The sequence below is a fragment of the Haemaphysalis longicornis genome, unplaced genomic scaffold (genome assembly GCF_048455015.1).
Source record: "Haemaphysalis longicornis isolate Haplotype H1 unplaced genomic scaffold, Haemaphysalis longicornis Haplotype H1 scaffold_1, whole genome shotgun sequence".
Taxonomy (NCBI): Eukaryota; Metazoa; Arthropoda; class Arachnida; order Ixodida; family Ixodidae; genus Haemaphysalis; species Haemaphysalis longicornis.
In genome coordinates this window covers 361,028,349-361,042,265 of record NW_027526203.1, presented here as the reverse complement: position 1 = coordinate 361,042,265, position 13,917 = coordinate 361,028,349, and the positions used below count along the sequence as shown (strand labels likewise).

Below are 13,917 nucleotides of genomic sequence, written 5' to 3'. Positions count from 1 at the left end.
CGGAGACGTGTCTCGAACGGGAGAAGGGGCAACGGCGTGCGATATCAAGTTCCCATACACGTTAGACACGAGACTAACACCGCAGTACTCGCCGTCCTTGCCGCTTCGAGCAAACTAGTACAGCTCGCTTCAAGCGCATGCGTTCGGCATTGAGCGCGGAGAGATAACACCTGCGGACGCACGCCGACGGAGCACGACAACCCCCGACTAAGCAATGCATTCGCATTTACGACGACGACGAAGGCAGAACTACGAGGCGCGCGCTCACGTGCGCTCGCGCTGGAGGAATGCAGGCGCACGCCGCTCGGTGGACGCAAGACAACCCCCGATTAATAAATGCATTCGCATTTAAAACAGGACAGCAGCCGGGGCAGGCACGGCATGTACGAAAATGACACGTGTGACCCTCGGCCAACTCCGCACGCGCCGGAGCGCGGGACCTGGTGGGATCCGCAAGTTCTTGACCAGTGCAGAACTCTCCCAATGAACTGGGTGCCTTTGCTGGCATCTAAAAAATTTTTGGACTCTCACGCAAAGACGAAGTCATTTAATCGTGATTTCTTTTTGAAAGTATAAATAGCACTTCAGTATTGAGTGTCAATGTTGATTAATATATGTGAATGTTTCATTGCAACACAAGTTGGTATGTTGCACCGAGTCGTATTTATGACACCTTCTGATAATTCAAACAAAATACCGAGGTCCATTCGAGTTTGAATAATCGCGATTCTACTGCATTTTCATCAATGAAAGAACTCCTGTAACTATGCGTGACTACCGATAATATGCAGTTGTACCAAGAAAAATCTAAGCTAGCTGGGACACCCTGTATTGTTGCGGTACCTTATTCGGCTGTATAAACGAGCGCAGCACCACCTTAACTGGCGGCCAACCAATATAAGCATTATACACTACTCAATGATCGGCAGCCTATAGACTTTAGCGAATTAGACGAACGCTGTGGAACCAGCATGCCGACGGCACGTAAAGCGCATAAATCACCGCACCCGCTTTCCCCGAGGCGTCTGACGCCTTGTATCAAGCCTTGCGTGACGCCTCGTTGAGGCCACGGAATGCGCTTCATTAAAATCTGGTGCATGAAATACGCTACACGTGATGCGCAAAGACAACGTTTCGGCTGTCTCCCTGCAGGTTCTGCACGGCTGTTGTGCGCTATCAGCTCGCCTTGGACACGGACCTCCTCCCAGTGAACCCTTACCTGAACTTTGTGGTCGGCGGCGTTATCGAGGTGGCGAGCGGGATTTGCAGTCACGCAATCCTGGTCCATTGCCCGCGCAGGACATCAACTGGCGTCTTTCTCATTGTAACCGCTCTCTCTTACATCGCGCACGTCTTCGTGCCAAGAGGCGAGTACCATAGTGTGTACTTACAGGGACGTGATGAGATGGTTCTGTGCCCTTTGCATCGATGTGAGAAAAGGGCTTGGTGGATCATTGACCCGCTGTGAACTTGAAGTGAGTCATCCGACGGGGTAGTCTACCTGGTGCTTAAGTTTACTTGAAGGTGCTCCAGTCCTGTACGATCAACTGCGCTGTTGCATGCGTGCAACAGCCGGTCTTAAAGGCCTGCGGGCTGTCAGCAGCCCGGCATGAAAGTTGTTCTGCCTTGTGCTTAAACACTGCGCACCAGTAGCCGTTGACTGTGGAGTACCCCCCAAGTTTCAGGCATTTGCCTAACGTTACAAAGGCTCTTGCTGTAAGCCATTGAAACTACGCGCTCTACTACTTGCTGACGAAAGTTGCATGCAGTCTTTGCTGCAGTCTTTTGCTGGAAACGCAGTGTCAGGGCGACAAGGAGCAAGTGCCGCTTCGCAGGTTTCATTTTCGCGGTGTTGCCAAGATGGCGTATTGTACCAGCTTACCGCTCGTTCGCCTCTGTCAATTCAAGAGCATCCTAATAGCAAGTCTCAAACAGCCCTTATTTTAAACAAGTATAAAATGCGCGTGCGCATTAGGGGCCTAACATAACGACCAAATCAGTATCTTCCTTTGCTGACCGCACCGTAAAAATTATCCACGAGGCCACAGAAATTGAACATAGATTCGGCGGCCATTTGGACTATCTTGTGCGCACCAGTATTTGCGTAACAGCAGCTGATCGTTGCGCGCAGATGTGCCTAAAAGAAACGCAAGAATCAAGCCACCAACTTCGCCTGGGCGTTTCTTTTCAGTATCTTAGCAGCTGTTACCACTCACAGTGAACCAATGCGGAGCATTCACAAATATCGCAGTTCTTCCTGTGCATGACGGTGGCTTAGAAACCTAACTGCAGGGTGAGAGGGCCATTCGTCAAGAATCAAAAAGGGATAGAGCTCGTCGTCCGTACATCTTCGGCTTTCCTTAGTAGGCTACATCTTTTTTTTTTTTTTTTTTTCAGTACTTCGGTCGTTATGGGCCAAATGGCTCTCCAGCAGGGCTAATAAACGCTTAATCTCTTTTCAGAACCTAAAGACCTGCGAAAGCTATAATTATCGCCAATAACGAACGACACGCTGGGATTTGCTTGCAACAGCAGAAATATGTGGTCTCAATTTTGGTTTTCTTTCGATCTTCTTTTAAGCGGCTATCGAAATTATTGCTGTAACCGAAAGGAAGCTGGCCTATACAGCTATGTTGCTCGTCTGACGTCACATAAACGCACGAAGAATGTTTGGACTTTAAGAACGCGGGAAATAGAAAAAAAAAAAGCTTTTAAACGGATTATATAATGTGCGTAGAGCACTTTAGTGAGCACCTAATGTAATGTTTGCAGACGGTTCAAGTGTTGCAGCCGTCGAAGCCTTTGTCACACAAGAGCACCTTTAAGTGTTGCCATCACGTGCTGTTGAAAAATAAAATGCGATACTACAGCAACACAACCTTACTTTATTGCAGGTTACGCCATTTGCGAGATGATTATGACGCTCATCGGTCGGCTGTGCATCGGGAACGTTATCAACATCAACATAATCTACTTGAGCGAGATGTTTCCAACCGGTGCCCGTGCCCTGGCCATCGGATTCGCCCAGACCGTCTTTGGTATCGGCGCTGCCGTCCAGCCACATATAAAATATCCCGTGAGTGCCGGGCACGACCTTCTTTCGCGTTCGCACCTTATCATTTCGGGTAGTCTTGAGCACACTGTTGCGTCTTGTAGCGAGTTGTAGCGACCGCAGTCTGCTGGTAGCGGGGCCGGTCGCCGTCACTTCGTCGAGCCAGGACTAGGGGAGAGCTTAGAGCAAACTCAACGGGTTTATTTACATTTTTACAGTGAGTTGTCGAGATGAAGACAGAAGACAGATCTTGGCGGGCCGCAGCACGCCCTTTTTGTTGACCCCCGATCCCTAGTTCCCTAGGTTGGGGATCCCCATACAAAACAATGCGGACCAATGGTGAGGTGTAAGTTCCTCGCTGTGAAGCACCGCCCTCGGGTAGGGACACGCCTTTCAGGTATGTCGACAGATGCACGGCACACACACACACACACACACCCACCCTTGCCACTCGTCAGGAGCATCTAGTCGGTGTTGCTGTAGTAGAAGGGGAAGAACGGAAGACGCGCGAGCGCCTCGTATCTTTTTGGTGTCCGCCGCGCGCTGCGTTCCCACGGTGGGGTTCTCACACATACTTCCCAGGGAGCTAACAAGGTTCGTGGAATCACTCGGAAGGGTTAATGGCTTGACCATTGCCATGCCTTCTTCGCTGTGCTGCCGCCGCCACTGGGTCCCATTGTCCGGTCGTCGCCGTCTGGGCTTTCACGCGCACACGCGTTCAGTTGCTCAGGCCGGGGGACGAGCGGCGGCTCCTTAATCCCTTTTGGGCAACAACACTAAACACCGCTCAAAAGCCGCTGTCAATCAGTGGCCGCCGCCGCGGTGTCGGCTTCCTTTCGTTTCCGTCGACAAGCGGTGGGGAGGTCGACCGGCGGGTGACTGACCCGCGCAAACATGGCGCCGGTGAGTCATAACAACACCCCGTGGTGGTAGTTTAAATAAACGCGAGTATTGGGGCCCTAACAGCTTGCGCATTGTTGCATGAGGGTTGCTTGTATATGTTCATCGCAATTTCATCCGAGCATCCGTAATGATTATAATCACTACGGATGCTCGGACGCATGGCCCCTAACACTTTCGCTGTATAAAGCGAAAGTGTTTAATGGGCTATGGAGACAAATTAGTTTATTTTATTCAAGAATTGTTATTTTACAGTACTATCAGTGCTTGTCCGGCACCAAACGATGCTTTATTCACTGAGAAATTACAGCTTAAACCAAAATATCAATTATCGTGCTTCATCGTATGTCTCGTATCATCCGGAATGACTACTTTGGGTAGGTACGAAAGCTAGTATGTTTACTGAGGCTGCCGCTGTCTGCCAAACGCGCTTTCGCTTACCTTGGTTACCGTCAGCCTTCCTAGGTCGCGCAGCGATGCCGCTCAAGGACCGCTTTTCGCACTCTGCTTGCTTCTGACCGGACTTGTACCTGGCATATTTTTGTTACGGTTGATAGTAATCGTTTCGTGAAACTGTGGCTATAACTCGACAAACAGGGTCACGTAGTGTCGCTTATATCAGCTGGCTCGTGTCGTGTCAGAGAAGTCCAACATGCCCGACGGCTGCATTCAGCAGCGTCAGCTGGCGTAGTGCCGCTCTAACTGCTTGTTTACCTGTTTGTTTGCAACTTCCATTGTTTACCCCACCATTCTTGCTGCTGTAAAAAGCATGTGCACTAAATTCAAGCGCAAAGTGCTCGTTCTGTAAGGTTACACGCCCCGTTTAATTTGCTTTGGATTTTGTCGACCTCAGTAAATCGCAACAATCGGCCCATAATACGTCACAAGTTCGCTGCCGTAAAGTCGCTGATCAGTGGCATGCTTATCCTCTTTTCCTCGTTATGCAGCTTATTAGAATGAAGTTTGCGTTACAAACTAGTGGTGTCAGTGTTGTTCTAAAGAGGCAATATTTCGAATAAACCAAACAGGCATTTCGTGTCAGTCCCCTTTAAGGTGTACATCCTGATAAAAGATAGTCATCGTTCGCGAAAAAATCAATCCTTCTACACTCGAAAGAGGGATGTCCAGAGCAGCTGGTAGTCTGATTGGATTTATGTTCTGGTTTAGGATATTGAGGATTTGCTATATTGAATTATCACACTGGCCAGATCTCTCCGTCACAGACTAAGGACACACACTCTTGTTAGGTAGAGACGATGACGTGTAGTACAGCGCGGCTACCCCAATCACGGTGCAGGCTCTAGTCCGCTGCACAAGTGGCCGCTGTGGAGCGCGCGGCATTGCGTAATGGCAAGGGGAAATGGACTCCGGCGGGTGGCGAGCAGTATACACGGCTCGGGAAAGAGGCGGTGAAGAGGAGTATAAAGTGGGGCTGTAACCATACTCCCACCGTAGGTGGCTATGCTTCACTGCGCAACACACAATGTAGAAAAGCCAACTTGCAAACGCCGAGCTTACACCGATCTCTTTAAAGTCGGCTTCACCTCTAAACAAATACGTATTTCTGTGTAAAATTTTTACAGGGGAAATACAAGGCGTATCGGAATACGGGGGCCCAAATACCATTGTTTATTCTAAAGACGATAGTCTCTCTTGGGCTACTTAAACCCAGACATTTTGGTATGTCTGTCTGTCTGTCTGTCCGTCTGTCTGTCTGTGACTCGATTCAGCCACCCGGCCAAAGCAGAACAATGCCTGCACAATAGTCTTATATAGTCACAGCTAAATCTACCCGTCTATGTCCGGTGTAACGTTCATACTTGTCAACATTGTTGAAGAAGAACAAGACATTACGCAAATATGAGACAACAAATCAATACAGAAGTGATATTTGCAGTGTTCCTTTATAAAAAAAATCAAACATGCTTGACTTTTCGGAAATTAAATACTTCATCAACTGCAGAAAAAGAATTCACTCCGCCGTCGCCTGCTGTCGCCCGCGCCACTATAGCTTCTGGCGCCATTTTAAGAAATCAACCGGCAACAGCTACGCAAGGTTCCACTAGATAGGTTCCACGTTCTGCTTGCAACGCACGTGGAGTAGGGAAGCGCGGTTCTATAAACGTTGAAGTAGGGCGCCTCGATTAACGAGCGTCTTCGCCGTACGGCAGCGTTCCCATCGAGACACCCGGTTTGGAGCAGTGGAACGCGGGAAATTTAAAATGATTTAAGCAAACCTTTGGCGTCTTTACCTTGGGAGGAGCGCGACGCAAGAGGAACATGAGAGGTGAGCGGGAAAGCGAAGGCAGGCATTTACTTCGCAAAAGCCGATAAAGACTATCGTCTTTTGATGGCATTTGCAACAAAAGGAGCAGATACGCGGCCAATTTTTTTATAACTTTTTTCCGTCCGTTGAGTACATAAAGCGCTTACACCGTCACAATAACCTAGGCGATTAGGCACATACAGCGTCGCTGTAAAAAGTCGCGTCGTTCACAGACGTCTTCAGACAACTATTAGGTCTCCCGACTTTCCAGTTTCATGGTCTTGTCTCGGAGCGCCAATGAACGCTGGGATGACTTTCAAAAACGTATTGTGCTCCGGCATTGCACGACGCACGTTGATGCTTGAGCATCCAGTGACTCAAATAAAGGCACCCCTTCAATCGGAGAGTTAATTTGGGATACTTAGTGGGTACCGACACGGCACCCGACTGACATCAGTGTGCCACAAAAGGGAACGACGCAGAGTTTAGTCGACACACCAAAGGGATCTCGCTCATTATGTAAGAGATCCAAGGTTTTTTGGTAGGGGTGTCATCGCCCACTTAAACAAGCGTTGGCCCCTTGATTTCTGGTAAGTAAAGTTTCTAGTCCTCTATTAATACAGAAGCGTCACTCAGCAGGCCAGTCAGCTCCACTTCCGGGGTACGGGGAGGGGGGATTTTTTGGAAAACGTTTATCCAGAAAAAGGGGGAGAGGAGGGGACAGACAGTACGGAGCGGTGGGTGGCCATCCATGCCCGGTAGGCAGCGCGCCGCCGCCGCCGCCGCCTTCGCCCTAGAGATCAGGGCTTCCTGGTCATCGAGCTGGAAACTGCGCAACGCCCTCTCCCATCGCTCTATAGTAGGGTGATCGGGTGGTTAGGGGTTCAGTGGACACATCCAGACAAAGGGCGGGATAGTGTTAGGAGTGTCGCAGGGGGGCAGCTCGGTGGGGGAGATGCGGTGGAGGGTGATGTGATTGTCATCATCGGCAGCAGCAGCATATTTACGCCCTCTGCAGGGCAAAGGACTCTCCCATAAGTTTTCAATTATCCCGGTCCTGTGCTAACTGTGCCCAATTTCTCCCCGCAAACTTCTTGATCTCAACTGCCCATCTATCTGCCCATCTAGCTTTCTGCCGCCCCCTGCCACGCTTGCCTTCTCTAGGGATCCACTCTGTTACCCTTAATGACCAACGGTTATCTTGCCTTCCCATTACATGCCCTGCCCACACCCCTTTCTTGTCCTTAATTTCTACTAATGTCCATAACGCGCGTTTGTTTCCTTTTGCTCTTTGCTCTCTTCGATCCCTTACTGTTACACCTATCATCTTCCGTTCCATTGCTTTCCGTTCACCTATTGTCTTCCGTTTCCTTCCGTATCATGTTCCGTCCCAGTCGTCCTCAATGTAAGTTGAACCCTTTTAGTGAGCCTCCAAGTTTCTGCCCCGTAGGTGAGTACCGGTAAGATGCAGCTGTCATACTTTCTTCTTCAGGGACAATGGTAGGCTGCCATTCATTATCTGAGAATGCCTGCCGAATGCACTCCGCGCTATTCATATCCTTCTAATTACATCTGCCTCATGGTTGGGATCCGGGGTCACAACTTGGCCTAAGTAAATATATTCGCTTATCACTCCCACTGCCTCGCCACCTATCTCAAACCGCTGTGCTCTCCCGAGGTGATTGAGCATTACTTTAGTTTTCTGCATATTAATTTTCAGGCCCACGGTTCTACTCTGCTTATCCAGTGTGGTAAGCATGCTTTGCAATTCGTCCTCCGAGTTACCTAACAAGGCAACGTCATCAGAAACTCACACCTACCACAATCATTGCTGGTCGTGGTAGGTGTGAGTTTGAAGTCTTCGCCAGATGCGGGCTTCGGAAACCGAGAGCGAAGAGTGGGGAGGGGGGCAGGGGCGTCGGGAGGCCCGGCGTAGTGGTACAGGATGTCGGTGTAAGTTCGGGGGAGGGAGAGATAGAGCAGGTAGACGGTGGTCGGGGTTGGGGCGGCCGGCCTCGTCTGTGAGTGTCCGTGAAGAAGATCACGGGCCGTGGCGTGAGCCACTTCGTTCCCAGGGAGGGCTGTGTAGCTGGGTGTCCACACGATGCGTGTAAAGGGAAGGGTGGGACTTTGGGATAGGATGTGCAGTGCCAGGGTGGAAACACTGCCTGGAGCGAAGCAGCGGCTGGCGGGTTTGGAGTCCGTGAGAACAGTGATATTGGAGTCGTAGTGTGAGCAATGGCGAGGGCCACAGACACTTTTTCTGCCGTATTCGTTGATGCTTTGTTCAGGCTGGAAGTAACGAGTGTGGTGGCATCGGTAAAGTGTCGGAGCGCACTATGGCAGCTACGTGGACCCGTTGTCGGTGGTAGGGAGCAGCATCGGTGGGGAGGGCGGTTGAATCATTTCCCTATTTTCGAACCAGGAGGCGGGTCCGGTGGTGTTGTCGTCCAGCATTGTATGTGGGGTGCATATGGCGTGGGATGGTAAGGACCGGATAGTCATGTGTAGAGCAGTGCGTATTCGTGAGGGGGGGGGGGGGGGGGTATAGGGAGTGTGCGCCACATGTCGGTCAAGCATATGCAGCAGTTGTCAGCCTGCTAGGGTGAGCTGTAATGATTGCAGCTGGTTGTTTATGTGGGCTTCCATCAATTCGGTTAGTCTTATGGAGGCCGAGTTGCAGTAACCGTTTGTTCAAGTTGTACACCGGCAAGCCAAGCGCTATCTTGTGGGATTTCCAAATTAGAATGTCGATTTTGTCGTTCTCTTGCGGTTTGAGGGTGAAGTAAGGAGATATGTATGTGATCCGGCTAGTTAGCATTGCTTGGAGAATGCGGCAGGTGTCTGCTTCTTTGAGGCTGTATCTTTGCGAACAGATTCGTCGGACAGGTGTGTTAGTCGTGAGGCAATAGTTTGTAGTCTGCGGATATACGTAGCTCCGGAGCCGTTTGGTGGCATGTACCCCCAGAATGCGCAGGGTCTTGACATAGGGGATCGGCTGGCCGTCGATGGATACTGTGGGGCCAGGTGTCGGGATTGGTCGTCGTTCTCAGGTCCTGCTTCGGAGAGGAGATTTGGAGGGGGCATGTGGAAGACCACACTTGTAGAGGCAATGCAAGATGACGTGAACTGCTTGCTGGTAACGTGGGAAGCCTGTGTTAGTCCAGAGCGTAATATCATCAGAATATAGAGCATAATATATGTCGGGTATCTGTGCAAGTTGCGCCGGAAGGCCCAAGAAGTAGATGGTGAATAGCAAAGGAGAGATTCCTGATCCTTGGGGAGTTCCCCTGGCGGGGACGTGCAAATTTTGTCTTGTACGGCCCGAGGTGTAAGGACGCCGTCCGGTTTGCGAGGAAGGCGCGGACAAAGTTGTAAGTTGCCTTGCCACCTCCCCTTGTTTGGAGCTGTTGTAGGATGGCGGTGTGGGTTACGCTGTTGAAGTCCCCTTGTATGGCGAGGGCTGTTTTGGAGGTCGGGTTTGTGTTGCTGAGGTGGTCAGTGACGGTTTTTTTTTTAATTGTAGGTGTACGTCTTGAACGCACAGATGTGCCCGGAAGGCGAATATGGTGTGGGGAAAGCGGCCAGTATCTTCTAGGAGTTCTGTAAGGGGCGAGCGCCGAAATGTTCGTAGAGTTTACCCATGCACACATCAGGTTACGGATATGGGTCGAAGTTTGTCGAACGCTAAGGGGTTGTTTGGTGCTGGTAGTAGTAAACGCCAGCGTGTCGCCACTGCGAGGGTATATGTTCCTTCTTTCCAGTCACGGTTGTAGCACTCGATGAGAGAATACAAATGCTCGCTGTTCATTTGGTCATGCCCCGGCGCCTAATAGCCGGTTAACCTTGCAAGAGCTTGTAAGAATTCCTTGCGTGTGCGTGGCTCGTCAAGGTTGGAGTTGGGAGCCCCTTGGTAATCAGGGTGGGAAGTGGAGGACGGAGCTGGCATTGAGCCTGAAAGGCTTTTTTGAAGGAAGGAAAGCAGATGGTCCGGGGGGTCAGAGTGACTGGGAATGAGGCGGGCGGTGTGTTGAGTAGTAGCGATTGTCGGTGGCGTATTGCCCAACAGGTGACGAAATATGTTCCATGCTTTTTTTGTTGTCAGTGACCCGTTCAGTTGGTCAGAAAACGTGCACCATTTTTGGTATTGGAGATGTTGAGCGTAACTGAGGGCCTCCTGTTTCATTTTATTGCGTACGATATGCGGAAAGATGAAGCCCAGATGAAGAACGAATCGAGGCGGCAGCCTCGGGTATACAGACTAAAAAGGACGAGGAACTTTGAAACGCCATGTTCACAGCAGCAAGGAATTCAGTTTGATGTTAATACAGATATTATTTCTGTATTGTGGCTTTGGCTCCTTTCAACAGTTTTTGGCGGGCCTCCTGCGTTAATTTGGCGATGCGCCATTTGAGGGAGCGATAATTCTTGTTGCGACGTCATCAATTCAGTAAAACTCGGCATGCCCACAGGTGCATGGTCAAGGTGGGTATCGTCTGCTGGGAGATCCTGTGTGTGATATTCTTGGTATAGGTATTTGTTCTCGTTTTTCTCATTTTTGTTCTCGTTTTTTTACCCAATTACTAAAGTTAAGACCGGCAAAGGCGCTAATTGTTCGCATTGTGTTTTAGTGTATCTTTCTAGCCTTATTTTCAGAGCCCAAGTTTTCCCCTGTCCCACTTCCTGGTTACATGGGATATTGTTTGTAACCCCCGCTCATATTTCGGAAAATTTCCACGCGCGCCCGTAACCCTTATTCAGAGAGCCTGGGCATCTGTCCTCCATTCTTGCTTGCATTTTCGCGTGGCAGGCGTAAAATAACCTGCCGACTTTGTTAACTTCAGCCTTTCATAGCCTGCAAACCTGGGTAGCGGTGCAGTTCAATCCTAGACGGCCGAGAGCACACGATGTGCGGAAGGAGCACAAAACCTGTTCTGTTGGTCGCTCTCCACGTCGGGTCTAGCCTACCTACTCGCTCTGCTTTCATCCCACTAATTTGGTGCTGACTTTTTAAAGCAAAGCTTTCTAGCTCTACCAGCCAACGGTTCTTTCGTGGCGTGCGGTACAACAAACTCCCAACGCGACGGAGGCGGCGGTGGGCGGGAGGGTTTCATTTACGCAGCACACTGTAGATGGCGCGTGGAATTTACCCTGCGTTCCCCGCACGGAAGCGCCTGCTCGTCGGAGCCGGTGGTGCGGCTTTGTCATCTGCTTTAGCGACGGTTGTTTTGGGCATGTTTTTGCGCAGCATCGCGTCCATTGCGCACTTCCTTCGCACGGCTTGATTGACTTGTTCGACAGCACCTCCTGGGTGACCCGGACCCGACGAAATTATATGGTAGTACGGCACAGATGCGTTAAGGATTGGCTTCCAGGGCGGGAAAACAAAATATAGAGACCACATACAGACATCTGGCCGCTGGAGAAACGCTAAAGAAACGCACTGCTTGCCACGAATGGGACCCCGTTTTCGAAATTGAAGAATACCTATTCGGTTGCGCTCTAACAAGTATTACAAAAGGCGAAAGGAGCAACTGGTTCTGATAAATAGCGATTATAAAAGTTTCATCAGCTATCTCGCAATTCTCAAATTTACTAAATTAACTAGTTTAAATTGGTATAAATGGGAATCACTAAGCTCACATGCCGAATTGTTTCGGTGTCTGCGCTCGTATCGCGCGGTGGTGTAGCCCCAAGCCAGCACATCAAGATGGCTAGCTTCCGCTGTCTCACCCTTCGAAAGACGCTTCTCTCCGTTTTCTTTTCGCCGACTCACGACAGGGCTACAGCGGCCGCGTCCGCCGCTCTAGCCCGGCCGTGGCCGACGCTGCTGCTGCGTTCGGGACGTCGCGGCCCATGAATTCCAGGTAACGGCTGGCAAAATCCCTGGTTTCAAGCTTTGTAGAGCCACGTGTGTGAATTCAAGTGACGTCGCATGGGCAATTGTTGCGGGTGTCGTTTAAAGCTTTGCTTTCCAACCACCTTCACAGCATAGATTGCAGCCAGTTTTTTTTTTTTTTTTTTGCTCGCCTGAATTCTCTCGTGTTGTGAAACTTGCGTGGCACGAACGAATGAAATAGGTATAAAGAGCCTTTAGTCTCCAAACAAAGTACTAGCGCATTTAAAGGCGTCTGGTAAGATGTCCAAAGGTCGCCTAATGTCGCCAACTTTAGCAGTTTAACGGTGCTGTTTAGCCGTCGTCTGTACCCCGATATCTTGCCACTTGGCTTCCTTGCATAAACCGTGCATTCTTTGGCTTCTCCATCCGGCTCGAGCTGCTGATGCCTGCCCTCACACCCACCTATCGTTCTTGCTGTTCATCTCATAATCAACTGTGTGCACATAAAATAATACTCCTGATGTCCCTTCCACTTCGCAGATGGGCAACCCGATGGGAGACTCCCTTTTCCACGCCCTCATAATGCTTCTAGCGACGGTGGCGCTGCTCACGTGGCCTGAAACCAGAGGCCGGCCGCTACCGGACTTCGTTGCTAGCGTCGAGTCGTGTGCAACCTGTTCCACTTCATCCAGCCATACTGAGATGGCCGTATTTCCGAACGATGTAACGGCACCCCCGCAAGTGGCCGGCGTCGCATCCAACGAAAATGCCGCCGTGGTCAGCCCCCGTGGCGCAGGCGTTCAGGATGTTAATTGGCAGCGTGGGCCTACGCTCTAATTTTGTTTGGCGCACTCATCCATGCTGGAGGCCTTTCAAACCTGTCTTCATATTTTATCACATCATTTTTGTGAGTTTGTACAAGTCCTAACGCAAGGACTTTTGTTCCTCTCGGGCTTCCATTATTTGCGCCATTTCGAAGTATTTCATGCATGCACACATTTCATTAAATGTATGCTTCATTGCAGTCCCTCGCTGCATTTTGTGCTTGCAGCCTTGTGTGATATCGTTCATGATGTGTTGCAGAAGTTCATTAGCGTTTGCTTTGCATCTTTACAGCAGCTGCAGGATCAGTTGGCAAATTGTTGAGGTAAACCTTGCTTGACGAGTCGCCTTTACTGCCTGACTACCGGCACCTGCTGGGCTACTTTCGACGCACGAAAATGAATTCTTCATGGATCATTACATGTTGTCGCACTGGCCTCCTGTTTGTGATCTTTACGATTCCCATCAAACAGCGTATTTATTTAACGGAGTTGAATGCGTGATACTCCTGCAAAGCATTTTAAATTCCTTTTCAATTGTTTTTATTGGTTGCATGGTTGTAAATGCTATCTCACTAGTGGTCTTGTTCATGTGACTGAAGCATTTTATTTCTTGAATGAACTGCCCAACCCTGTATGCAGCTGTGTCGTTACAAGCCTTTTATTCAATAAAGAATGCTTCATCCTCAGCTTGTTCGTGCATCCCAGAATTTTTTTACAAGAAAAATCTGTTTCGATCTATTTGGAGGTGCAATGGCGATGCAGGACGGAGAGCACTAAAAACCTTCCAGGAATTAAAGCCGTAACGTGACCAAAGCACAAGTGTACACAAACTCGCTGAGATCCCTGTCAAGAAGCGCCTCATTATGCCCGGCTACTGCATAGCTACGTCGGTGGTGTACTACTTGCCATCGAGTTCTGGACGCGTCGTGGCGTCATATTCACTTGGTTGGGTTGGCGAGTTGGCAATCAAACGAAAATTAAACCAGCAGCGGAAACAGTTTTTTTTTTTTTTTTTGGTCAACTCGGGGTGCATACA

At 49.9% G+C, this 13,917-nt stretch overlaps 1 protein-coding gene across 2 annotated transcripts in view; it reads left to right on the top strand.

Moving 5' to 3' along the window:
* The window catches only part of LOC144154987 (solute carrier family 22 member 6-B-like), a 33,318-nt gene extending 19,750 nt beyond the window's left edge, over nucleotides 1-13,568 (top strand). For both annotated transcript variants that reach the window (XM_077686151.1, XM_077686152.1), the window contains exons 8-10: nucleotides 1,153-1,367; nucleotides 2,895-3,076; nucleotides 12,598-13,568. In XM_077686151.1, the coding sequence (XP_077542277.1) occupies nucleotides 1,153-1,367; nucleotides 2,895-3,076; nucleotides 12,598-12,894 (694 nt within the window). In that variant the 3' untranslated portion in view covers nucleotides 12,895-13,568. The remainder of the gene's footprint in view (nucleotides 1-1,152; nucleotides 1,368-2,894; nucleotides 3,077-12,597) is intronic.
* Nucleotides 13,569-13,917: the final 349 nt, after the last annotated feature.